We start from the raw sequence: 24,496 nt of genomic DNA on the forward strand, positions 1-24,496 counted from the left end.
CTATCAATCTGTCATTGATAAAATTTATACAATAATTAAATATGACAATAATCCAAATGAAAAAGTAACCAACAAAAGATAAAGCTTTCGCTTATTATATAAGCTTATTCGCATCATAATATCATTTATGATCTGTTTTTCTTATGAATATTCTAAATATGGATAAATTTTATTAAGGTTCCTCAAAACTGCTTAAATATCATACCTATTTAAAGCTTATCTGTATCCAGTGTAGTACTAATAAAACTTATCATATCGTTTCTAAGTTACAAAATAAATCCCAGATATTTACTATAACTGAGAAATGAAACTTGTCATTTTAAGTCAATATTATACTATAATCTATAATATAACAATAATCTAAATATTTATTTTAAGCTATTATTTTCTGACAACCATTATATTTAATAGTGCTTCTCACTCAACAACATCATAACCTGTTGGTACATATAATTTATTTCTTTTCTCTAAAAGAACCAGTTTTCTTTTTTACTCAGATAAAAACGATGCTTTTTTTGATGCCTGAAATAATCCAAATATATGTGCAAATATTACCATTTCCATAATCAAAATGAAAGCTAAGCAAACTGATAGATATATTAGTCTAGATTTAATATCCTAATAAATTTATGTGTACTGCAGAATTTAATATATAGAATACGATATGCCTGATACTAATGTGATAACAACCACTTAAGTCAGTGATAGATAACAACAAATGAATCCTTTAGAAGGTTTACCCAAAAAGATATCAATAAACATTTTTTTCTAATGAATTAATATACAATATTAAATAATTAATTGGAATATTTAAATTTATATCATTATTATATCATAGTAGATATATAAATACAATTCATCCTCTAAGAAAATGCTGAAGCAGTAGAAAGACCAACTTATTGAAGATTCCGCTGTGGAGGATATAAAACAACATAAATCTCTACCAATTTCCGAACAAATATCATATTACACCGATATGGAGCGTGTGTATAGACTCCGTGCGGACACCATTTCTGCGCCAATTTACGCCCTCAGCCTCCTGGAAACGATCGAATAGCCCCAGTAAAGGCTCATAACAGCGCAATCACTATTCAAAGCCCGCTCCCAATTTCCTTCCACATAAGAAAAAATTTCCGAATTTTTACTATAATTCCTAAATAACGATCTCCAGCTTTTGACGCTTTTCACTCAAATGACACGCTCGTCAATAAACGTCGAAAAGTACTTTTTGGTGGCTGAAATTAAGCGAATTTAGCTCCTGGAGCCCCAAGAAGCCGCAAACGCAGCAGAGAAAATATCATCAGAATCAGCCCTTTAAGTGGACTTTTCGACGCGACTTGAGTATCTCTACACGCAATTCCAGCTCGTTGAGGCCATAAAAGACCCCGTTCGTGTCCTGCTAATCGCTCAAAAATATAACGCAAAGGCTTTCGAAAACTATCTAAAATCAGATAGTTCCGCAGAATTGAAATTGAAATCCCACGAATTCAGGAGCAAAATTTTGCTCATAATCGCAAGGGCGCACATCAGCCAAAAGAGGTGGTTTTCAGCTTCAAATTTGCTGTTTGAGAGCGCCATTTCGATGATCGAATGTTCGCTAAAAGGAGTGGAAAACGTATTTGAAATTGCATTGATTTGCGGATTCATTAGCGGAAATGCTGAAAAAATCGTAGAAAGTGGATATTTCACGATCGGAAAGGATGTTGCGAAGAGAATAATACATGATAATATGAATGATAATTGCAAGAAAATCGCTGAAATCGTACTCAAAAAGGAGATTTAGCACTACCAGATTTTGCAAAATTTAGATTTTTCGTTTTTACAAAATAAAGAAATGGAAAGTCAAATTGTATTCGGATTCGTGAAATTGTAATTTGACAAAATATACAAGGTGTTCACTAGGATCACTTTGCAGAAATTGAGCCAAATGATTGGTGTTGACAGTGTCGAAATCGAGAAAGTGCTAATTTAAAACGACTATTTAATCAGCATTGACAGGGTGACCGGAATTATCGATATTGGGGTCAAAAATAAGGATTTGGACTATAAAACCATGGGATAAAGTGTTTAGGAGATCCTGTGGAACGTTGCCGAAATTAGCTATTTGTTGTGGGAGAAGTGATATGATAAAAAATTATATATTCACTAATAGTCAGATATTGTAAGTTCTGTCGATGAAGATTCTAGAATTTACGTGAAGTGATCCAACTTTTTCTGCTTATTTTCAAGCTAGGAAGGTCCTTTTTGCTAAATAACTTTTCCTAGTTGCAATTCCATAAGCTATGCTTCCTGCTCTTACTTAATCTAAGTTTGGAGATCTTTAACCTTTTTATACAAAGTGTTCATTATTGGAGTGGGTGTATGATGAGTATAAATACCATAACAATAGCAAAAGCTAATAACATTATAATCATTTATAATTTGCTAGAATAATGCGCTCCTATGTAAACTGGTTTAGCTCCTAGTCATAGTATTTTAGCTTTTTCTTGTAAATGTCAATCTGCATAGGAGATGAGTGAATACACGACTTTCCAACTTTTGAATTTAAATCCATCTATTCGATTGCTTCTTCTAGCAACTAGCATATTTTTTACCGTTTGGCTAATAGGTCTATCTTCCTGTTCATTCTAAAATAAGGAGGAATTAAATATATAAAAAAATAATATCTGGAGAAAAAAGAATTGTATTTAAAATTAATATTTTCATAAATATTTTATAATATAAAAGGGGAAATATTTTTAATTATCTGTATAATTCGATAAAATTATAGTTTATTGATAATAATAATAATTGATAAAGGTTTTTGTGGTTCGGAATGAATTAATATAAATAATAATATAATATTATTATTATTTTATAAATTTTATAACTGTATATAAATGTATTTAAGTAATATTATATTAAAATTTTATTACCATATTATATCGATATATGATCTAAATTAAAAATGCTAGCGGTTTTAGCCTACACTATTACGGTGCCAAACGAAGAAAAAGTATGTTTTGGTCAAGAGTTAATTAGTACATCATCTATGTAAATAACTGTTTTCGTAGTTTCTGGTGGGGACCTTCAAATTTCAGCCAAATTAACTGACCCAGTTCATAGAGAGATAAAAACAATTCATAAAGAGTCTATGTTTACTTTTATCGAAAATTATGCATAGGAAGGGACATATTAATTTTGCTTTTGGAATTATGATCTCTAGCCAAGGCAAGTATCCTTTTTTATCGTTATTTAGGAACCCATTTAAAAAGTTGAGTTAGACTCTGTAGACTAAAAATTACTTACTTCATAGGAAAGAATGTTGAAAGTTTAGCAATTTTAAAGATAGTAATAATAAATGGATAATAGGTTAATTTTTATATTATAAACAGTAAAATCATCTCTTAGTTATAATGCATTCATGAAAATTGTGGTCATAATTGGATGTGGTGGGTTTTAGATTTATAGTTTCAAAAGGTACTTCACTAAGAAGAGAACTGCAGTCTGATAAATTTTCATTATTTTTAAAGCATATTTGCCGTTAAAAAATTTTTATTGATTGGATCAGTAAAATGTATATACAAACCAAAAAAATACAGATTTTTATTATAAGGGCTTTGTAACAATTTCTATAAACATGTAACAAATTAATAATTAAAAGATATTTAAAGAGCCTTTACGAATAATAATTATTCATTAATAATTTTTGAAATAAGGAACTATCTATCTAGTAACTTAATATCAATTTTATATTCTGTTTATTTGAGCAAAATTTGTCGAATCAACAAATATTTATTTGAAGAAAAGACAAATTTATATTATACTAGTGATTCATAATTTCATTTCTAAGTTTTATATAATAACGCCTAAATTTATAAACTCGAATTAAATATATAATAATGTACTATGTTGATTAAAATGAAAGAAAATCTACCACCCTTGTATTTCGTACCACCTTTAGTTTTTTAGCCATAAACTTCACGAAATTAATCACCTATAGTTAAACTTTCTAATACTATTACGAGTAGGTCCAAATCTCTCCCAGATATCGATAAAGTCAAAATAATTAATAATCCTGTGCCAAGATTATCTGGCTCACCAATAGCACTAGTTTCCTTTATTACAACTTCCACAGAATGCTAGATGAGGATGCCATATGTTGTTTAACTCTAAAAGTTGTACCCCAAAATTTTTTTCTTACTTATCTCTGTCCAAAAGCTTGATGTTCTAGTCAAAACTTTTATGGAAATTCCAGAGCTTCTTTATTTAAACATTGCATGTGATCAGTAGGGAGTATTTAGGTCATTTTTGAGTTAATATAGTCAAATGGGTCTACCTCACGTTTTTGCATTTGATGAAAACGAGTCACTTATCTTTGATGGATAGCCACAATCACCAGAGCTTAAATCTAAACTATCTCGAATTTAAGGAAAGTTCTCTATTTAGTCTCAGCCACGAAAATGCAGTCCAAGCCGAATTATGGAAATGAAATAAATGCTCTCAGGTAGGAAATGATAAGTACCGTAAGACCGCAACTGAATATTTAAGTTATATCACTCTAGGACATTATCGATGGTAACCATCTCCTGCTTGCTTACACCATTTATAAAAAGGCTAAGTTTAATTTTGATGCCAAATTTATCGCCTATCATATTGATTTTCTATGTGATATTTTTTCCAGAAGACAAGTTCTAACCTGATGCAACATCACTAATGACCTGAACGCCAGTATGACCTGCATAAAGTGCTTTTAGTTTCACATCAGTACTAACATTCGTGTATAAAAATTGAACTTCTACACCTTTTTCTGTTTTTCTGGCTCTGGTGAAAATTTTCACAAACTAGTTTTCAAAAACTAATTTGTTAAGATTTTAGGATTGATTTAAGCCCATTATATCTTCCAAAAGATTAACCTTCTGCTGAATAATTAAAGGTTTCTATGGTTCCTATGGCATTAAATCTAATAAATCTTCAACTGGAGGAGTAATTTTTCTAGAAACATCTGACTGTGGAGTAATGCGTGGTTCTGACTTTGGTAAAAATGGTTACTTAGAAGTAGGTTAGATATTTGCAAAATTACCACGTGTAGGAGCTTACATTGGAACAACTGGGATGTTTGGAATCATTTGTAAAGGAATAATTTATTATGGAACTATTTACTAAATCTACTAGTTTGGTATAATCTATTAAATCTGTTATTATGGTAAAATAACCTATTATTAAATAATTTATTAGCTTATAACTTGAGGAACTACTTACGCAACAACTTATGGCACTACTCTCTTACTACCTTCTGTAATTTATATTTTACTAACAGCTTTTGGTGGTGGAGGTATTTTTCCAAGAATTCCTGCTGCCTTGGGATTTCTAATAGAAAGGAAGTATTCACATGCTCTTTATTAAACTTCAGGATCATATGACTTCATGAGGCTTGACAGTAATTAGTGTGCCTATTCGCATGGTGACTTAGATTTAACAATAAATTTAGCTAGCGTAGAAACCGAATATTTAACCAAAAGCTAAGATTAAATTGAGCCTTCTACAATATTGTAGATTACATTAATTATTTCAATAGGCGACTAAACTAATACTGCTAACTCGCCAATGATGTATAATGATGCTGAAATTAAAGATTCATTATATAAAAGTGTCTATTCTGTTAAAGTAGAAGTTAATATGGCACTAAATGTATCATGAGCCTACTACTCTAGTTTCTTTTCTCTTGATACTAAAGAAGTAATCTAGCTTACTAAATCTTTGTTTATTTTAGTTGGGCCACATAATTAAAGACACTTAACATAAACCTCAAATTCCCATTTGGGATCAGTAGAAAACATTTCAGCAATAAAAGCAACTGAGCTAACGATTTCCTATCTAATATCTTCGTTAAGAGCATCTTATAATATATAATATCTTCCATCTTAACTTTTACCTATTAGATTTAATAAACGTTAAATTATTATTTCGGCAGATTAGGAATCGGATATCAAAACTAATAAATTAAGAGCCCTTCTTCTTAAAGTCACAGACGACTCTTCCATACAATTTAATATAATATCTCTATTTCTTTACACACCTTAAGATTCTCCAGTTCTTTGAATAATTTAAACTATACTAGCTAATGCTGAATATCTAACAGATTAATTTTTGTGATCTAAGCTTTATGTGAGAGAATCTGCAGCAGATGCTCTTAAGTTTTACAGTAAAACTTCGTTTCCTTCAAAAATTACTTCAGGTAATCTCATTATTGCTTTTGAGCATTCAAATATTAAAGCTATACGTGCTGTGACTCTTTCACCATTTTTATATCCTGTTGTTACAATTTGCTCTAAAACCTCAGACAGTTTAACGCAATCGATAAATTACTTATCGACTTTCAATGTTAACTCAGAAACAAATCTAATTATCGCTGCCTATAAAAATGGGTCTGAAACACCACCAATATCATGATCAACCGACTGATACTTAGGAGAAGACAATCTCTATAAGACTCCAACAAAATGCTGGAATTTATTGGAAAATAAATTAATACTAGAAGGAACACATCTTAGAAGTTCAATACCTAGTTCACACCCAGTCATACAAACAGAATGGACCTTGCTATTTACCGCATCTAAGCAAGGATCAACAAAACTCTCAGCTATATCAGGGCACAATTAAATAGTTTTTAATGCAGCTATAAGTGCCTTTTTATGAAGACTATAAGATGTCCCCTCTTTTAAGCATATTTTAATCGACTCGCTGAGTTCAGAAAACATATCAGCAGTACCAATTTATGCTAAAGCTACAATAGCTATTTACTATCTGGTTTTTACATTAGATTCTAAATCTTATTTTATTGTATTACAAGTCATTGTAATATACATATCATTATCATGTGGAATCATAGCCATAGCTAGATATGCCAAACGCTTTTCCTTATGATTTTTTGCAGACTAACATAAGTTAACAATTGCCATTTCTCCCCATGATACATTATGGCCTACCATGGAGGAATAAATAAGTTTAGATATATTGACTGATTGATTTTACTGGTCTTTCTATTTAAGGGAAGTTCTGATAACAGCTAATTCATCTTAAATAACGTGATATTCCTAATTGCTTGATTTTGAGGCTCTAACACGCTTAATAAGTTCATCACAAGAAATTGACATTGATTTAAAATGGGTATGCTTTCTTATTAAGTATATAATAATTATAAAATTTAGAAAGAAAGTATATATTTACTTTGAAAAGAAATATTAGTTATAACTTGTAATTTTGGTTCTTAATCATCATATTGTTATAGCTAATAAATTAAAGGTTCAATATTGGTATTTTTAACATTAAAATATAATCTAGTCTAAAAAGACTATATATCAGGTAAAACTCGATTTTTGGTTTTACATTATAATTTTGGTACAATTATATAAATTTATACTATATATCAATTGATAAATCAAAGGGAATCGTTTAATTACATTGAAGTAGAGTAATTAAATTCAACTTGATATTTATAAGTAATCTAAATTCTTATTTCAATAATATTATATATTTTAGCTACTAAAAAACATATTTCCCCCTTCCTTTACAATTATGGGTGTTCCACGTTTAAATCGTTTCATTTGTGAACGCTTTCCGTATGCCATACGCTCTGTAACTAGAAACTCTCATCAAGTAGATCATCTTTACATAGATTTTAACGGTCTTATACATGAATCTACCTTGCGGTCTTCGTATGCATCAATTAACCGTGCAGAGGATGTTGTTTTCTAATAAACTTTTTCTTATTTTTTATATATTGTAGAATTATTAGCTCCAAAGACAGTTTATATAGCAATAGATGGTGCAGCTCCTTCTGCAAAGATTAGGTAACAACGTTAGCGTCGTGTTTTTGGTGCAATCCAGGCTGACTCTTAATCAGCCTATAGAAGGAATATAGGAGGATATGGGGATATGTTTAATAAAGTAAAGTCGGTTTCTGGAGCTGAAATTACACCTGGTACTGAATTTATGTCTCGCCTTCAATCATTTTTAGTTTTGAAAATTGCTGAAAGTATTGATTCAGATATTTTACAATGTAGTGTAGAATTTTCTGGTTCTGATGAACCAGGTGAAGGTGAACATAAAATTCTTAATGAGATTAGGCGCAATATCCGTAATGTTGATGTTGGAAATTATTTTACGAATTCAACAAAGTATATACCTGAAGTTATCTTTAAGAAAAAGTTAAAGTTAAATGACTAAAATTAAGTTGATATGCCGGTTCAAGATGTTTCTTAGTAAAAGGTGGTTACAGTAAATACTGAAATTGATGATTAAATAGATTTTACTTAAAAAAATGATTTAAATTCAAATGAAGAACCATTAAAAATCCCTAGTCATTGTGTTTTTGGTTTAGATGGAGATCTTATTTTGCTTCTTCTAGGTCTTAATATTCCTGAGATTACTTTAGTCAAACGTTTTACTGGGTTATTCGTCTCTGATTTTGAGTCTGTATAAGAATCGAAGAATGATCCATGGAATAATGGCATCATAGCAATGGATATAGACTCTGTAAGAGAAGGCATAATTTACGAAATTCTTTAGAATCATTTTGAAGACGAGTAATAACTGATTAATCTTTGTGAAACATTTTTCCCATAGAATTCATTTTTAGCAGAGTTTAAGTTGAAAACATCATCAATGCAAATGCCTTCTCAGTTCAGGTAGTTTGTTATAGAAAAACTAATTTGGGCTGATGTATCATCTCGAATTATTCACGATTTTATTGCTCTTGCTTTATTTGTTGGTAATGATTTTTTACCAGAAGTACCAGGTTAGTCGATTAAGAATGGTGCTTTAGATTAATTTATTGATCTTTATAAATAAGAAAATGTAAAGAAGTTACCTTTTAAATTTTTACTCAGTTAACGGAAGCAAATAGATCTGTCTCAGATATGCTAAATGTTTACTGTAATCGGAGATAAGATTGAATTTAAATAAGTATTATAAGATATTAAAAATTTTTCTTAGTTAGCATCTAAGGTAAAGGAACTTTCCGATAATTTTAAGGCGCATATCATAGAGGAATATTAATAGCTAAAGGATGATATAAGTATTGATATTTTGAACAATTTGAGAACAGCAAATATTAATAAAATTTAAAATGATAATAGAATTAAGCCTGTTGTTATGAATTATTATAGGTAAAAATATTACGCTAAATTTGACTAATTAAACATTAAAAATCAGATAAGATGTCCAGTAGGTCTTAACAAAAAGTAATTGAAAAGTTTAGCAATTCTAGATCATTATGAAAATCTTATTGAACTGAATCAACCAATTTCTCATGAACATAAAACGTATATTAAAGATAATATGACGTGTTTAGCATTCAAAGGTATGCATAATCTCATCAGAACTTATTTAAAAACAATGTAATGGGTAATAGATTATTATCTTGATCCTTAAGGCATAACGTAGTGGAACTGGGAATTTCCATATCCATTTACACCTCTGTGTTCAGATATGGGAGTCTATTGCAAGTTATTTGCATTAGATATTTAAATATGGAATGAAGAAGTTATATTAGATAAAAAACTAAATAAAATCATGGATGCAAATAGGCAGAAGGTAGAAAGTGTTCATGATATTGAATTTGATTGTGTTGAATCAAGTTAGTCATCCGGAATTGGTGATGTTGAAAATATAGATGCAGATACAGGTGATCTAGAAATGGGACTGTTAAAAGGATATGTAGGCCCTTAATTTTTATTCACTAAAGATAAACCACATGATGTCTTAACTGCACTCATTTTCACACTATCCAAATAAAAAATGAATCTTGTTCCTTAGGAGATATTATAAAAAATAGATAAGTAATTTTTTGATTCCTAACCCACTTATAAAAATGTTAATATTATTCATTATGAATCAGCATTTTAATCTTTAAATTAAACGATGGATTTAAGTAGACCAAACCTAAATTTCTTAGATAAAAGGGGTCAAACTACATTAGGATTTGGTTGGACTCCGAATTTTACAGTATTTTATAAGCATTATCCAATAGGTTTGACTGATGGAATAGATTTTGTAAAAGTAGAAAAAATGCTGGAAAAAGTAGACTAAAATACACCTTACTATTAAGCATTTTATTAGTCTATAGGGAATATTATTATAGCAAAGAATACTGTACGGAACGATCCTATATAGAGTAAACTAGATAAATTTTAACTTGTTGCTAGCCCCGGAACTTGTATAGAGATTAATAAGTCAAAAGCTTCAATTGATCCTAAACATATTGTTATTCTGCCTCTATTAAATAAGAAGTTATCGTAGACTTTTATTTATATTCCTAAGTCAACAAGTTTATAGGTTTTAAACAGTGTTTTTTATGCCAGCTTTTTTAAATTTGAGCAAAAATAGATCCCAATTTTTGATAGAACCTTCGTTTCTAAGTATAGAGGTCTTCATTTGATAAATGAAAACGCATAATAATTTTCAAAATAAAATCAACAGCTAAATATTATTAGTTAAGGTATTCGAGGCAACTGCTTAAAGAGTTCAATTTCTATTCAAAAATCTAAATCTATTTTATAAGAATAACATAACACAAACTTCTCTAACTCTTTATCTTTAACTAATGAAATTGATGCCTTTATTGAGGATTACATACAATTTGATGTTCATCCTCATAAATAGTAACCTTAAATTATACCAGACCACATTATAACTGAAATAGAAGAACACATTGAAGTAAAATACGATACTAATTAGTTAGTATCATATGAAAATGATTATTATGGCTAGATATTAGGCTATTTTTGTAATAACTAACTGTTCCTTAGGACGTTTACTAATATCAATTCGAACATAGTGTTAGGCTCTTTTTCAGAGCAAACATTTATTGCTGAAAAAGTTCTTTAATAACTTAAAATTACTATCCCATTAAAATAAGTTATTTATAACAAGTAGACAGCATATTATACATAATCAAAAGGTAGAAGTATTTCGGATGCATAAGAAATAATTGTTTTCTTAATTAATGAAAAATTTGTATCCCATGAGGCATGGCTTATGGCACTATTTTAAACAGATCAACTTAACCCTTCACACTTTAGCTCTTTGGCATTTTTAGATTAACTTCCAGTTACATTTTCACCTCTTTATCTGCTTCATAGAAAAACTCAGAGAACTTAATTTTTAAGATCTAGAATAGAAAAGTTCGCATTTGTTGTATCATCAAATTAAGAACTTTCAACTATATTATTAGATTAACAAACTACATTTTTAAGCGATAAAAATTAAATTTTAATATCTAAATTTACTGACAAGGTAGCGTAAGAGTTATCTTCGGTTTTAATTGGAAATTTCAATCGTATTATACCTAAAAAAGCTATTAAACAACATTATAAGAATAATGCATTTAATCAAGTAATTTCACGCAGTTTCGACTTTAATTTGCCGAAATTATGTTTACCAGACACTGCATCATTATCATACTCTCAGTCTATAGTAGACATATAAGTTTTATAAAAAGCACTCTAAATTAAAGTATCATAAAAAGTTTTATTTTCACTTCTTTCTTATTAAAATATGACATGTGTAGACCGTGCATCAAGAGATTTAGGATTAAATGTTTATACTAAAGAGTTTTATGACCCTAATTACATTCATAATGGAAAGATAACTAAACGATGCGCCTTAGCGCTGATTTTCATTTGTAGAGCATTCCCTAAACTTGTTAAGAGAATTGTTTGCCTGCGTGAAAATGGAAATAAACTTGATCATCAAGCATTTGATTGCGGAACAAAAGACGAGAACTTCCTAAATTTAGGAGACGTTTAAACTTATAATTTCAATCAAAACTAACTTCCAATTTATGACTAAACGCCAGACTCCTAGCTTCAATTAGCAAATATTATATCAGTTATGAGCTTGTATATATAGAAATTTATTGTTCCTTTAGAAAAGAAAATGTTAATACCTAGATCATTTTAGCACTATTCTGGAGATATTGTAAAATCACTTTCAGAATTCACCTAAAACGTCAGCCTAGTGAAGTCTGATATAAAATCTGAAATTCCTAATCGTGAAGCTTTCAAATTCGCACTTGGAGATGTTATCTTTTCGGCAAAGTTCGGTATATGTGCAGTAGTAGGTATAAGTGGAACTAAATTTAGATTTGTAGCAAATAGACATTTATATAACTATAATGATTGCTATTAATTTAATGCTTATGAAGATACTTTGGGTGAAAAGGGTTATTACCTTCTTAAAAAAGGTTTAGTAAAGCTTACTGAAAATTATGAAGAATTTAATATTGGTGCTTGGAAAAGATTCGTTATTGATGAATCCAAAGAAATTGATCAATGGCTTGTAGCTGAAAAAAATGATGGATTTTCCATCTCATTTGATTGATTAATTAATTTGATTTCATATAAAATACTAGTTATCTATTATTTTTTATTATCTACTATTAACATTTATTTATATATATAATATAAGTTTTAAGTCTTACTAAATATATTATTATATAATATTATTTACAATTTATTCTATTTGTATATTTTTCAAAATAAATATCGTATTAGCTAGTATAAAATAATTATTATCTCCATAACGTTTGTGCTTTTTACCTTTCCTTGAACTGAAATGGCAGCTGAACTTAAAGATTAAGGAAACAAGTACTTTTTATCTGGGGATTATGCTCTTTCTCAGACATTATATACCTAAGCTCTTGATATAGAACCTGAAAGCCCGATTATTCTTTCTAATAGAGCTAACGCTAACTTTATGCTTGGGGATTTTCTTCCTGCTGAGCAAGATGCATTAAAAGCTGTATAGATAGATCCTTAATATGTAAAAGGGTACTGGCGCCTTGCAGAGATTTATTCATGCACTACAAAGCAATAATAAGCTCTCGAAATGTATAGAAAAGCTCATGATATTTTACCTAATAATAAGAAAATTGCCCTCGCCCTTACCAGTGCTATTTAAGTCGTTGGTCGTAGTAAAGCACCTAATCTTCTTAAAGGTCTTTCTGACATTCCAGTCCGTAACTTAAATGATTTCATTAAATATTAAAATGCTAATAACCAGCTTGCTAATCCATACACAGCAAATTCTACTGGTCCTGAATCAGTAAATGAAGATGGCCGGCAATATAGATTTGATATTGAAAATAATATAGTTGGACTTTTTGAAGAATTATCATCCGGTAGATTCTTACATTCATAAGAAGTTTTCAGACTTATTCATAAGGCTGGTGAAGTAATCAACCCGCTGAAAGCAGTATCTGAATTTTCTTTCAATTCTAAGCTCTTCATTATAGGTGATATTCATGGTTCATTACCTGACTTTAAATAAATATTTAATGTTCATATTAAACTTAATGAATTCGATAAAAGTGATGATTCGATACTCATTTTAGGTGACTATGTTGACCGTGGTGATTTTGGCCACTAAGTTGTTCTTTTCTTTGCTGCACTTAAAATTAAATATCCTAACAGAGTCCATATGATCCGTGGAAATCATGAAACCCCTCAAATGAACAGTTTCTTTGGTTATTAGTAACAAATTGAAAACAACTATGGTACGAAATCTGGTGTTTTCAGTTTCATGACTCAGTTTTTCGCTAATTTACCATTATCATATATTTTTACAGATAATATTAGTAAAAATCGCTTCTTTGCTTGCCATGGAGGACCTCCAGTCAAGACCGAAGATTTTATGTCGTGCATTCCTGAGAAAACCATAGAACCAAGCGACGAAGTAAGCTAATAATTGCTTTGGAATGATCCTAACAAGGACGGAAGCTCCGGTATGAGGCCAAGCCACAGAGGCGTAGGCGTTATATTTGGTAAGGACTTGAATTCCAATTTCTGTGCAAAGTACGGATTTTAAAGAATTTTCAGAGGGCACGAGGTGGTTTACGAAGCAGGAGGCGTCAAAGACGATTTCAACGACGGCAAGCACATCACCGTATTCTCTAGCTCCCATTACATGGGACAGGGCAACTATGGCGGAATGGCGCTTCTGGAAGCCGGGCAGGAAGGCTGGAAAGTCATCAAAACGATGTGATTGGCGTTATTCACGCACTTAGCTCAATATTATTTTAGCAGGCTCACGGTATCCATGCGCCTGCTGACCGCACATAAGCCTAGTCCCTTTCCTCAATTTCGCGCTCAAACGCACCGCCAATCCACCTCGAAACTCACAAAATCGCGTCCTAGTTGTCAAAGCGCACCCGCGTCTGTTTCAGCCGAAAGCGCGCCAGGTGGTCTGCCAGCGCCTCGCGCCTGTCGTAGAAATCGGCCTCGAATGGCACGTCCACGACGCTGGGCAGCACGTTCCGCTCGACCCGGAGGCGCACGAAATCCAAGACCGTGTACAGGGCCAGAAACAGCTCCACGAGGACCGCCGTGTACGCGAAATGGAGCTTCGAGTAGAACGTCAGGTCGGCCACTTTGGAGGCCATGCTGGCGTAGAAGCTCAGTCCCAGCAGGTTGAAAAACAGCGTCAGGTAGCTCTGTGCAAAGCTGAACCCCTGGTGCGCAAATCGGTCGTAGCGCTGAAAAACGAGCGGCAGGACGTTGCTGGCGCTGGTGAGCGCTAAAATGGCAATTTTGATCGACTGTGGTACGATTTGGTGCTTGGCGATCAGGTAAATGACTTCTGCGGCTGCGCAAAAGCCACACAGGAAGCACGCGTAGAAGAAGCGAAATTTGGCGTAGCTGCGTGATGTAATACCAGAAAAGTACTCCAGAACGTGCGGTGTGCAGCTCTTCAAGTTGAACCGCTCCGCGATTAGAATTTTAGGCGTGAAAATTGTAAAGAAGAATACGCCTGAGAAGGTCAGATAAGCGCAGGAAAGACCTAAGTAGAATACGCCCTACTTGAGAATACCCAGCTCGGCGGCTTGCGAAATTTGGGGTGCCGGAAATGGTATAGTTGACATTTTACTAATATATTAAATTAATTATATAATAATGGTAGTAATTGTTGGGGGACTGATTACACAAATGTGATATTTCTAGTATAAAAATCAGTTTTATTAATAACGGTAAGTTGAGTATATATTTGAGTATCATGGAATCTATATTTTACGGTGATAATATACATATATATAGTAATAATATAAAAAATTGAAATTTTAAATGTTTGTTTTACTAAGCTTTATAATGATAAATATATCATATTTTTATTGAACATTACGTTGACTTCTTCTAGTACATTTATTTATTTTAAATATAAAACATATTAAAAAACAAAAACAATGTACTTATGACATTATGGTGTATATAAAAATTAAAATTAAATTGTTGTCTTGTAAAATGTTAATTTTGCTGTCTGATGTAACTACGTGTTTCGATGACACAGCAAAACTAATTGGAATCGTTTAATAGTTTTAATACAATATGAAAGTAGTAAATGCAAAACCATCCCCGCTTAGATGTTAGGCTTTTAATAATACTGAGTCAACCGCTACTCTTAGTTATATGGATAGTACGGCCAAGACAATAGAAACCAAATTCATATATTTTTCTGATAGACCAATTGAAATTTAATTCAAAAGTGTAGATGAAACTGTCTTTAAGACAATGGCGGCTTTATCTATTATTTCTTATTCAGTGAAGCTTTCAAACGAATTAGATGTCTCTGGAACCTTTTCATTGATTTAAAATACTTTAGTAAATACTTCAAATTGTTGGAATACCATGACTCTAAATTATTCTAGAAGTGGTGATTCCTCATACTTAAATCTATCTGCGGATCCTAATGATTGTATTATCACAGACCCAACCGCGAAATTTTAGTATTAGGTCGATAGTGTTTGGTATAACGTAGATATAGCACCTTTAGCATCAGCACCTTCAGATTATGAAGGATACAAAACACCTTTCGAACATATTAAAACTAAGTTTTATAGAGTTAATTTGACAGACTCAGCAGATGATGTTAAGAAGTAAATAGAAGATTTTTACGTTTAATTTTCTAAAAATAGAGCAATAAAAATGCGACTATTTTTAGAATTTACATAAACTGGCTCTAAATTAAAACAATAAATATTTAGCCCTATAAGCAATATAGTTACAGTTAGTAATGAATGTTAAACTGCAATTAGTGGATTTGGAACAATTTCATCAGAATTTTTTTAAGTAGTAGGTGACTTAACTAAGTTAAGTACTTGTATAAATAATATAGCTACGGTACAATCTTCTATGGTGCTAGGAAATATATAATTATATGATGATAGATTATTCAGTGTTATGGTTGGAATGGCTACGCTTATGTTCAAATTTTCATCTCCCTAGGATGCAATGCTCGAGTTACCATCTTCCCCAAACGCGTTAGTTATCATGAGCTTCCTCGATGCTGATGGAAAAGTGGTTCGCGAAGAAGCAAAAGAGTACACTATCAGCCTCTCGTGCTTCTACAAGATTAGCGCAATAATTTCATACGCCGAGACCTGTATTGTATTCTTCCCGGTGCAGACAGATAGGTGCGTATAACTTTACTCAAAAGCTGCGAAGACTCGGTTCCAGCAGATTTTGCAGGCCGATGCCGCCACAGCAAGCCGCCTGATCTACCAGGTATACGAATTCACGATGCCGTTCGAGTCAGTCCCCTACTTCCGGACCTGCCTGCGCGAAAACACTACCTCTATGAACACCACGTTTACGTTCTTCCAAGGCTCCTACAGCGCACGGCAGCACGCCTTCGTGGACACCCTGAAGACCTCGTTCCAGCCGCTCGTCATGTTCAACAACGACTACGACTTCCAGTTCCAGTACGTGGTGGGAATCGACCAGACCAGCCTGATAGCGATGCCCGTCAGCATCATCCTGGTGGTGCTGTTCATCACCGTGGGCACCGTGTTCGCGGTACTGATAGTCAGGCTCAGCCAGTGAGACTGTGATGTGACTTTTTTGTCTACTGGGAACTCCCGCCCGCGCTAACCCAAAACCCTCACTTCTCGCCCCAGAGCCTCCTGCCCCAGCCGTACACCTGCGCCCGCACCATGTCGTCGCTGATCTGCTCCTTCACCCGCTGGTGCTCGCCCACGATGCCCTGGACTAGCGCGATGAGCTCCGCCTTCACCTCGCCGGTGAGCATCTCGCCCTTCTGGTAGCGCGCCTTGATCGAGTCCAGCCTCGCCTGGTCGTCCATGAACACCTCCAGGTACTGGACGCTGACGTCGATGGCGAGGTTGGCGCCGAACTCGCGCTGCTCCTCCACGGTGGCCCTGCCGCCGCTGAACGCGAACTTGTTGATCTTCTTCTTGATCTGGGCTGCCGAGTCGTCCATGTATACCGCGCTCTGGGGATCTGATGCGGACATCTTGCTGTTCACGCCCTGGAGCGCCGGGATGAACGAGTTGTAGATCGTGGCCGGCTTCTGCAGGCCGAGCCTCGGGGCGATGTCCCGGGCCACGCGCCAGTAGGGCTCCTGCTCGTAGCCGCAGGGGATGAGGCAGAAGGGGGTGAGCTCGATGGGCGTCTGGCCCTGCTGGCTGAGCCTCCTCTGCTCGAACTGCTTCTTGGTCTCTCCCTCCTTCTGGGCGAGCGGGGCGATGGCCACGTCCGTCCTGGCGGCCCGCCAGGCCTTGCAGTACGCCTCCGTGAAGATGTGAGGGAAGGCCTGCGAGAAGGCGGGCTGCATCTGCTTCGCGGGGAACGAGACGTAGCCCACGTTCTGGACGTCCGAGAACCCGAAGGCCCCGCGCAGCTGCGAGAGCGTGATGGCGCGCTCGAATACGCAGGAGAACTTGTATACGCTGCCGATGTACGCCGTGTTCAGGTAGATGAAAGTGCGCTCCTGGTCGAACTTGCAGGCCAGGATGTCCCTGATGTTGGACAGCGCGAACTCGTGGATCTGCTCGAACGAGAGCGTGGGGTCCCGCAGCAGCTTCTCGTCGTCCGTGATCTGGATGACCAGCGGGCAGCCGAACGCCTGCTGCAGGTACCGGCAGAAGTAGAACGGAATCATGTGGCCCAGGTGCAGGGCCGCAGAGGATGGGCCACGTCCGGTATATAGATATACTGGACGACCCTGTTCAAAAGCATCCAAAAATAAATCAAAATCACGATGGGAAAAATAAAGAAAACGTGATAATAATGGATGCGGTTTTGAATTCGTAAGTTTATAAAATCTATCAATTATCTCTTAGTTCAATTCGGAAACTCCAAAATTTTCGATAATTTAATTTTTAGATAATGAAGCAGTGGCTGCTGTCGCATCGATCTCTTTTGACATTTAGTTTAGGGAGTGGAAAGAAGATTATAATTTATATAATTTATATAATAATAATTAATAAAAATGAAATCTATATTACTAAAATTATACTTACTTCTTCTTTCACTGTAATAAGTTGAATAAATTTCAGTATTATAATTATTGCTAATAATTTTTACATTTTTATCTAGCTATTCTTTAAATAAAGGATCATAAGCAATCTCAGTTTCTGAATCTACTCCGCATAGATATTGCTAAAAATGCTAACAAAATTTTCCTTTACGATCATATCATGTGAATCAAATTAACAAATGTGTATCCTCTTTGGATCATTTTTGCACACTCTTAGATATAGAAATCGGGGATTAGAATTTTTACTATTTCTTTTAAACAGTATTATTACTTACAATATTAGCATTTTGTAATCTATTTATTAATATAATAAAACTTTAAACTTAAGATTAATCTATTTTAGTCCTTAACTTAGTTATTTCCATTATAGTGTTTCCCATTAGCTTTTTTCAACTATTAAATGCTATTATGACCATAACAACAGGAAAATTATAATAAGAAGAGTATCTTTAAGATGAGTTTGATTTTGGGCTTACTTTAAATTTTTAAAACTTTACATCAGGGGAATAAATACTTTGGGGAACAGATTTATAAAAAAAAAATTCAAAGTTATACTGGTGGTTAGAAAATGACTATTGGAGTTGCTTTTGATTAGGTTAATTTTTTGATATATGATTATTTTTATTGTATAAATTAAATTATGATTTATGTATGACTTAAATAAAATAAAGCAAATTGACTGTTACACTGAATATTTACTGAATATTATATAATTGATATCTTTAATTAAAATTAAGTTATTTAAACTGCATAATCAAGAACTTCTACATTTGATAGATCATACTTTAGTTAATAGTCTTCTGTTTTTTACTGATTAAACATATTGTTCGTAATTTAAGTAGTGAAAATAGGGCTGATTATAATTTAAAATATATTAAAATACTTAATATCGTAAATTGAAAATTAATATTTTTTTAATTTTATATAAGGTTTATAACCTATATTTTTAATATTATTTTCATTCAATAAAGCATTTAGGAATAACACAATTTTTATGAATGAAAAATACATCCTAATAAATTTTGTGCATAAATTAAAATTAAGTATCTGGGTTTATTTACCTCAAAAAGCTAGCACTATAAAGTAAAATAAATAACATGAAACTAATCACTACATTAGGCTTTAAAATTAATATATACTTAAATTCAAATTTCATAGTCTATTATTTTTGCAATATTCATAATACTTATATCAAAATATGTAAAGAATTTATGAAAATACATAATAATTATTTTGATAAAATGTTTTCGCATACATTGCAGTATTGTGACATGTTATTCTAAACCGAGCCAAGTAATTTAGCAAATTCTCATAATTTTTTAATCTAACTGATACTGCAAATAACATTTAAATTGCACTATTATCATATATGGTTATAGAACCAAAATGTTCACTGCAAATAATCAACGACATCTCCCTCAATGTTGAATACACTCTTAAAATCCTAACAGATATACTCACCACCTTCGTCTACCTTGTTCTACCGAATTAACGTATTTATCTCGTAAATAATATCGCTGTACTTTCTGTAGACTACCTTTTTACCGTATATACCTTTCAACTCGTCAGAAACGCGTAATTCGTGCACAGTGCAGTTTCGCCGATGCTGGAAGTTCTTCTCATAGTCCTAAATGATTTTTCGCGTCAGCGGGTTCTTGGAGTTCGGGTTTGCCAGGCTCTCTGGGCACTAGCTGCTTTACAGAGCTGAACGCGGCCGTTAGCTCGAGTATTTAGGCCGTGGCTCAAACGACTCCTCAACGGCCTCTGGTAGATCGTTAGTATCCAGCTGCCTCCTTTTGACAACGCTAGAACTTTGCGGCTTTGCAGTTAATTTTTTCGATTCAATTTCAACTTTTCGCTCCTTTCTGAAGCATAAAAATTCCAAGCAATCTGCCATGCCCTAATCTATCCTATAAATACTGCTGTACGGGTCGTTGCGTGCCTTCCGGATTACGATCTGCGGCTTCTCACCGCTTTTTTCGCAGATGAGTTGCTCGAAATCGCGCAGCATTTCTGTCGGCTCTGCTCGCTTTTTCGCGGCGCTTCTGAGCGTTTCCAGCGCGTTCTGCGGCTTCTTCACCGCCACTTCGAAGAGGGCCTTGTATGCGTGCAGCTCCGCGTAGGGGGACTGCTGTGTAAGGTTCTGGAGCGAGTCGAGCGCGAAAATGAGCTTTTTTGAACGCAGGGCATCGGTTTTGATATCCTGTAATTTCAGAAATAGCTGGTGCGTCTTTACTGGCGAAAATTGCGAGGCATGCACGGCAGATGGCAGCGGGATCGTTTTAATTCGATCAAGAATTTGGGCTTGCATTTTGGTATTACTGATAATTCATATATAATAATATATAAAATAATTTTGGAGAGGGTAGTGTAGAAAAAATAAAATGATGGGATGTATAGATTGAAATATGGTGGATAGATGCTGGTTATATAAAGATATAGGGTATCAGTCCTTTTTCTTAGCTATTAGCTGTGAATCTTCAGATTGCTAGGCTAACTGTGTGCTCTGAAAATCTAAATAAATGTTCCTCATACATCTATATGAGTTTATAACAAAAAACACTAACATCGGGAGCTTTGCATAGCACATTTCATCAAGATATGAAATATTTAATTTTACAATAGTAGATTCAGGGAAATAATTGCTAATAAAAAGCTTAAAATGGTCAATTTTAAAGAGTACTATCATTGTTAGCAAAATTTACATAAATGGATAAAAAATACCAATAGTAATACAGGAAAATGATATTAAAATATAACTAATAACGTATCTATTGAACTAAAGATCAGAATAATTTTTAATATATGCAAATATAGCAGTTGGTATATTGCAGTTCATTTTGTTAGAAACCTATTGTGTATAGTAAATATATATATTAATTAATTATATGTTTAAAATACTAAGTATAGTAATTTAATATGATGATGCAGTTAAATTTCATTAATAAATCTTATTTACTGCATATTGATGATTAATGTTAAAATATAAATTTAAATGAACTTATTAGGAAGAAATTTTAGAGATTTATACCTAACTACGTGAATACAAATTTAATCTTAATTTGTAATGGTAAGTAATTTCACCTTTAAATCGAAGAATAAGCAGACTAGATCATGCAAAGTGATAAATTTATTGTAGCAGATTTGCTGTTACAAATAGAATGATAAATTTACTAGAATCCCAGTATTAATAAATCATGATCTCACTTAAATCTTTTACCATTATATTGCTTTTTATCGAACTTCCTTCTATAATCGTTATCCCAAATCTTATCACACTACTGCCTGCTCATCCACATATCTACACTCGGCTATTCCATAAATTCTATTCCAGGAACTTTATCCTAGACGAAACTCTTAACTTTATCCAATACATCATAAAATTTTTTAACATCCTCCCAGACTTTATCTCCATGTGATTTTGCATTTTCAAAGCTTTACCATGGCTTCTCTGCCACATAATGAATCAAAAAAACTTTTCGATCTCTTAAGTTGCCATCGTATACATTTTAATTACCTCTTAGTTAAAATTCACCCTTTTCGAATCGGTGAGCTAACCAAGGTATGCAGTTAAATTATCTAGAAACATTAGTCCAGTTTTCAATATTTAAAGAAATAAGTGTCTCATCAGGACCTGCATTAGGAATTCTATCATTCACATTTTATGAATAAAATCCACCATTAGAGTTATTCTTTATAGTTTAGATCAGCATATTGAATTATTCAATTGAAGGTGAAACACAGAAAAATGCCCCGGAAATACCATAACCATTGATTAATGCGTTATTTAATTACTCATTATTAATTTTTATCCCACTTTCCATTCCTTCTTTATCCTTTCCTACTAGTGTTCCGAAAGGGGTTTGCAAGTTGAAAATATGTGAGAAATCATGTAAACAAAGCATATCCGCATCAAGAAATAGACACTTATCATATTAAGTAAGTAGAAAAATGTATAGCTTAGAAAAACAGCTTTTAAGCCAATTCTGATAATTTTTAGCAAATCTAGGCCACTTGTTAAGATCTACAGGGAATTCTATTTTTGGAATAATAATTACATTAGCATATAGGTTCAATAACTATAGGGAATGTTATGATAAATTTGAAGCAAAAACAATAAAATCGCATGAACTTTCTAAATGATTGGCTTTCAGAGATTAGAAAAGTGCAGCAGCTGATTGTGCATAAATATGTGTATCCATCACTAAGGTAGCAATAGAGAACTTTTTAGTAGGTGCGAACTCAAATGGTGTTGGCTTGATGTTATTAATATCAAAATCAGAGTAGTCAAGCATTTTTATTTATGAAGTGAAATCGTAATTCAATCATTATATATCTCTATATGATTGATATGATTTTTCTAAAACGTCTGATAATTATTTCAAAAAAGTGACGTAAATTTCAGGAGCTATTAGATTAACGGTGTCTTTACTCGCTAATGTAACTTAATCCTTTAATAAATTATAATTTCTCTGAATAATTTCAACTTTAAATTCTGATTTCTTAATATTTAGGATTTTATATGGTTAGTCTTTTATGGTTTACAATTTTTAACATAAAATTATACCTGGGTATCCAAAGTACTTAATTGCAAGGATTGATGATCTTAAATCTAAAGTTGATACCAAAAATTCATAATCATCTCTAGTTTATGTTTTCAAAACTGTTGATAGAAAAAGAATATCTTCAATCTCTTAATCATTATATTGAATTTTTAATTCGGTAAAAATGCTATCGTCATTGTAATGGAAAATTTTTAATAGATGCGTATTAATTTTTGATGCTTGTTCATAATTCATTAAGAATTAAAGATATTAAAATATATAAAATAAAATTGTATCATTAATAATTTTTCATTAAAATCATTTCCTCTTTATATATCCAGCGTTTATATTGCGTTCCACCTCATAGCTAAATTAACCAAAAGGTCGTCTATATTTTTAAGGATGCTCCAAAATACCTTAATTAAATGTCTATTCTTATACTTTGTTATCCCTATGCGTAGTTAATAGTTTTTCCAGTAAATTATTATTTGTACTGTGCTGAGTTGTCTAGGTATATTGAGTATAATCCATTTTTTAGGCAACATCTCGTCTATCAAGAGTAGCTAGTCTTTCATTCATTGCAGATTCTTGTCTTTATCGCATTTATAAAGGGTTAGGCATATATCCTATTTAAGCTTATTTGACTAATTATTCAGGAGTTGGTTAGGGCTTAGACATTTTAGCGGAAAAATAATTATATACAATTATATCTTAATTAAATTAATTGGTCAATCAAAAAGTGGGATTTGCCAATATTCAATTGGGTCACAGCTTCTCTCGTTCTTATTTAAACTGTTAATATAAATCATTTATTCTTCAGTAAGTGTGAACTCTAATTTGAAATTTGACTTAATTCTTTCTTAGCAACTGGACTTTGGAATAATACTGTATTTATTAGTATTAAATCTTTGTAAATGCCATTTAAGTACAATCTAAGCTATTGATACACCTAAACCTAGAGCAATTTCTTATAACTTAACATCATCTGAAAATTTTTAGATACCAGACACTCCCTAGTAGAATCCTCCTAACGGAGAATATGCCGTAATATGAAGTCCATTCTTTAAACAGAACTAAATTAAGCCTTCATTTTAGAAAAATGGGTGGGACTCGATTTGATTTACTAAAGGCTTAATACGGGCTCCAGATAGTAAGTCATTAATGAGAGCAACATTGAAGTTAGATACTCCAATATGCTTAGTTAATCCGGTATCTACCAAGCTTTCCATGGCACGATATGTATCCATAATTGAAAATCCTGACTCAAGCAATACTTCACCTTTATCGTTACGTGGCACAAGTTGTTTTCCATGTTAAAAACATACCGGCCAGTGAATTAAGAACAGGTCAACGTAATCAAGTTTTAGAGTCACAAGCTACTACTATAACTGCTATGTGACGTTAGAAGGATTATGATTTGTATTCCACAGCTTAGTAGTTATCCAGTAATCTGATCTATCATGGCTTTAAAAGAATTCTTAAAACGCTTCACCAACTGCGGTCTCATTTTTATACACAAAAGCACAGTCGATGTGCTTATAACCTGTATTCAATGCATTTAACACAATCTCCTTTGTGGCATCAAGAGGAGCCTAGTACGTTCCAAATCCGATCTGAGGGATCATTTTTGATTTAGTATT

General features: G+C 32.8%; 20 protein-coding genes across 20 annotated transcripts; 7 read left to right on the forward strand and 13 right to left on the reverse strand. All coding sequences in view use genetic code 6, as the record gives it.

Annotated features, from left to right (window-relative positions):
- Window positions 1-3: 3 nt before the first annotated feature.
- Window positions 4-318, reverse strand: SS50377_23770 (uncharacterized protein; the record flags this gene model as incomplete). Its single annotated transcript, XM_067907634.1, has 1 exon — window positions 4-318. One exon carries the CDS (start codon window positions 316-318, stop codon window positions 4-6), a length of 315 nt encoding a protein of 104 aa, XP_067764608.1.
- A 99-nt stretch (window positions 319-417) lies between these two features.
- Window positions 418-762, reverse strand: SS50377_23771 (Transmembrane domain-containing protein; the record flags this gene model as incomplete). The annotated part of the gene is made up of 1 exon (XM_067907635.1): window positions 418-762. The coding sequence occupies one exon, from the start codon at window positions 760-762 to the stop codon at window positions 418-420; it is 345 nt and encodes a 114-aa protein (XP_067764609.1).
- A 109-nt stretch (window positions 763-871) lies between these two features.
- Window positions 872-2,122, forward strand: SS50377_23772 (uncharacterized protein; the record flags this gene model as incomplete). Its single annotated transcript, XM_067907636.1, has 1 exon — window positions 872-2,122. One exon carries the CDS (start codon window positions 872-874, stop codon window positions 2,120-2,122), a length of 1,251 nt encoding a protein of 416 aa, XP_067764610.1.
- Window positions 2,123-2,142: 20 nt separating this feature from the next.
- On the reverse strand, window positions 2,143-2,346 carry SS50377_23773 (uncharacterized protein; the record flags this gene model as incomplete). The annotated part of the gene is made up of 1 exon (XM_067907637.1): window positions 2,143-2,346. One exon carries the CDS (start codon window positions 2,344-2,346, stop codon window positions 2,143-2,145), a length of 204 nt encoding a protein of 67 aa, XP_067764611.1.
- A 64-nt stretch (window positions 2,347-2,410) lies between these two features.
- SS50377_23774 (uncharacterized protein) lies at window positions 2,411-2,626 on the reverse strand (the record flags this gene model as incomplete). Its single annotated transcript, XM_067907638.1, has 1 exon — window positions 2,411-2,626. The coding sequence occupies one exon, from the start codon at window positions 2,624-2,626 to the stop codon at window positions 2,411-2,413; it is 216 nt and encodes a 71-aa protein (XP_067764612.1).
- Window positions 2,627-2,947: 321 nt separating this feature from the next.
- On the forward strand, window positions 2,948-3,490 carry SS50377_23775 (EMP24/GP25L/P24 family/GOLD family protein; the record flags this gene model as incomplete). The annotated part of the gene is made up of 1 exon (XM_067907639.1): window positions 2,948-3,490. One exon carries the CDS (start codon window positions 2,948-2,950, stop codon window positions 3,488-3,490), a length of 543 nt encoding a protein of 180 aa, XP_067764613.1.
- Window positions 3,491-3,900: 410 nt separating this feature from the next.
- On the forward strand, window positions 3,901-4,497 carry SS50377_23776 (uncharacterized protein; the record flags this gene model as incomplete). The annotated part of the gene is made up of 1 exon (XM_067907640.1): window positions 3,901-4,497. The coding sequence occupies one exon, from the start codon at window positions 3,901-3,903 to the stop codon at window positions 4,495-4,497; it is 597 nt and encodes a 198-aa protein (XP_067764614.1).
- Window positions 4,498-4,535: 38 nt separating this feature from the next.
- SS50377_23777 (Gamma adaptin) lies at window positions 4,536-7,136 on the reverse strand (the record flags this gene model as incomplete). Its single annotated transcript, XM_067907641.1, has 1 exon — window positions 4,536-7,136. One exon carries the CDS (start codon window positions 7,134-7,136, stop codon window positions 4,536-4,538), a length of 2,601 nt encoding a protein of 866 aa, XP_067764615.1.
- Window positions 7,137-7,557: 421 nt separating this feature from the next.
- On the forward strand, window positions 7,558-12,363 carry SS50377_23778 (5'-3' exoribonuclease; the record flags this gene model as incomplete). The annotated part of the gene is made up of 1 exon (XM_067907642.1): window positions 7,558-12,363. One exon carries the CDS (start codon window positions 7,558-7,560, stop codon window positions 12,361-12,363), a length of 4,806 nt encoding a protein of 1,601 aa, XP_067764616.1.
- A 234-nt stretch (window positions 12,364-12,597) lies between these two features.
- SS50377_23779 (Serine/threonine-protein phosphatase) lies at window positions 12,598-14,025 on the forward strand (the record flags this gene model as incomplete). Its single annotated transcript, XM_067907643.1, has 1 exon — window positions 12,598-14,025. One exon carries the CDS (start codon window positions 12,598-12,600, stop codon window positions 14,023-14,025), a length of 1,428 nt encoding a protein of 475 aa, XP_067764617.1.
- A 133-nt stretch (window positions 14,026-14,158) lies between these two features.
- Window positions 14,159-14,902, reverse strand: SS50377_23780 (Transmembrane domain-containing protein; the record flags this gene model as incomplete). The annotated part of the gene is made up of 1 exon (XM_067907644.1): window positions 14,159-14,902. One exon carries the CDS (start codon window positions 14,900-14,902, stop codon window positions 14,159-14,161), a length of 744 nt encoding a protein of 247 aa, XP_067764618.1.
- Window positions 14,903-15,278: 376 nt separating this feature from the next.
- Window positions 15,279-16,856, forward strand: SS50377_23781 (uncharacterized protein; the record flags this gene model as incomplete). Its single annotated transcript, XM_067907645.1, has 1 exon — window positions 15,279-16,856. One exon carries the CDS (start codon window positions 15,279-15,281, stop codon window positions 16,854-16,856), a length of 1,578 nt encoding a protein of 525 aa, XP_067764619.1.
- A 58-nt stretch (window positions 16,857-16,914) lies between these two features.
- On the reverse strand, window positions 16,915-18,201 carry SS50377_23782 (Tryptophanyl-tRNA synthetase; the record flags this gene model as incomplete). Its single annotated transcript, XM_067907646.1, has 1 exon — window positions 16,915-18,201. One exon carries the CDS (start codon window positions 18,199-18,201, stop codon window positions 16,915-16,917), a length of 1,287 nt encoding a protein of 428 aa, XP_067764620.1.
- Window positions 18,202-18,264: 63 nt separating this feature from the next.
- SS50377_23783 (Palmitoyltransferase) lies at window positions 18,265-18,903 on the forward strand (the record flags this gene model as incomplete). Its single annotated transcript, XM_067907647.1, has 1 exon — window positions 18,265-18,903. The coding sequence occupies one exon, from the start codon at window positions 18,265-18,267 to the stop codon at window positions 18,901-18,903; it is 639 nt and encodes a 212-aa protein (XP_067764621.1).
- Window positions 18,904-19,702: 799 nt separating this feature from the next.
- SS50377_23784 (uncharacterized protein) lies at window positions 19,703-20,623 on the reverse strand (the record flags this gene model as incomplete). Its single annotated transcript, XM_067907648.1, has 1 exon — window positions 19,703-20,623. The coding sequence occupies one exon, from the start codon at window positions 20,621-20,623 to the stop codon at window positions 19,703-19,705; it is 921 nt and encodes a 306-aa protein (XP_067764622.1).
- A 135-nt stretch (window positions 20,624-20,758) lies between these two features.
- On the reverse strand, window positions 20,759-21,151 carry SS50377_23785 (uncharacterized protein; the record flags this gene model as incomplete). Its single annotated transcript, XM_067907649.1, has 1 exon — window positions 20,759-21,151. The coding sequence occupies one exon, from the start codon at window positions 21,149-21,151 to the stop codon at window positions 20,759-20,761; it is 393 nt and encodes a 130-aa protein (XP_067764623.1).
- A 364-nt stretch (window positions 21,152-21,515) lies between these two features.
- Window positions 21,516-22,607, reverse strand: SS50377_23786 (Glycosyl transferase family 8 protein; the record flags this gene model as incomplete). The annotated part of the gene is made up of 1 exon (XM_067907650.1): window positions 21,516-22,607. One exon carries the CDS (start codon window positions 22,605-22,607, stop codon window positions 21,516-21,518), a length of 1,092 nt encoding a protein of 363 aa, XP_067764624.1.
- Window positions 22,608-22,637: 30 nt separating this feature from the next.
- On the reverse strand, window positions 22,638-23,111 carry SS50377_23787 (uncharacterized protein; the record flags this gene model as incomplete). Its single annotated transcript, XM_067907651.1, has 1 exon — window positions 22,638-23,111. The coding sequence occupies one exon, from the start codon at window positions 23,109-23,111 to the stop codon at window positions 22,638-22,640; it is 474 nt and encodes a 157-aa protein (XP_067764625.1).
- Window positions 23,112-23,174: 63 nt separating this feature from the next.
- On the reverse strand, window positions 23,175-23,534 carry SS50377_23788 (uncharacterized protein; the record flags this gene model as incomplete). Its single annotated transcript, XM_067907652.1, has 1 exon — window positions 23,175-23,534. The coding sequence occupies one exon, from the start codon at window positions 23,532-23,534 to the stop codon at window positions 23,175-23,177; it is 360 nt and encodes a 119-aa protein (XP_067764626.1).
- Window positions 23,535-23,584: 50 nt separating this feature from the next.
- Window positions 23,585-24,481, reverse strand: SS50377_23789 (Aldose reductase; the record flags this gene model as incomplete). Its single annotated transcript, XM_067907653.1, has 1 exon — window positions 23,585-24,481. One exon carries the CDS (start codon window positions 24,479-24,481, stop codon window positions 23,585-23,587), a length of 897 nt encoding a protein of 298 aa, XP_067764627.1.
- Window positions 24,482-24,496: the final 15 nt, after the last annotated feature.

Source organism: Spironucleus salmonicida, chromosome 4, assembly GCF_000497125.1.
Source record: "Spironucleus salmonicida strain ATCC 50377 chromosome 4, whole genome shotgun sequence".
Lineage (NCBI taxonomy): Eukaryota > Fornicata > Diplomonadida > Hexamitidae > Spironucleus > Spironucleus salmonicida.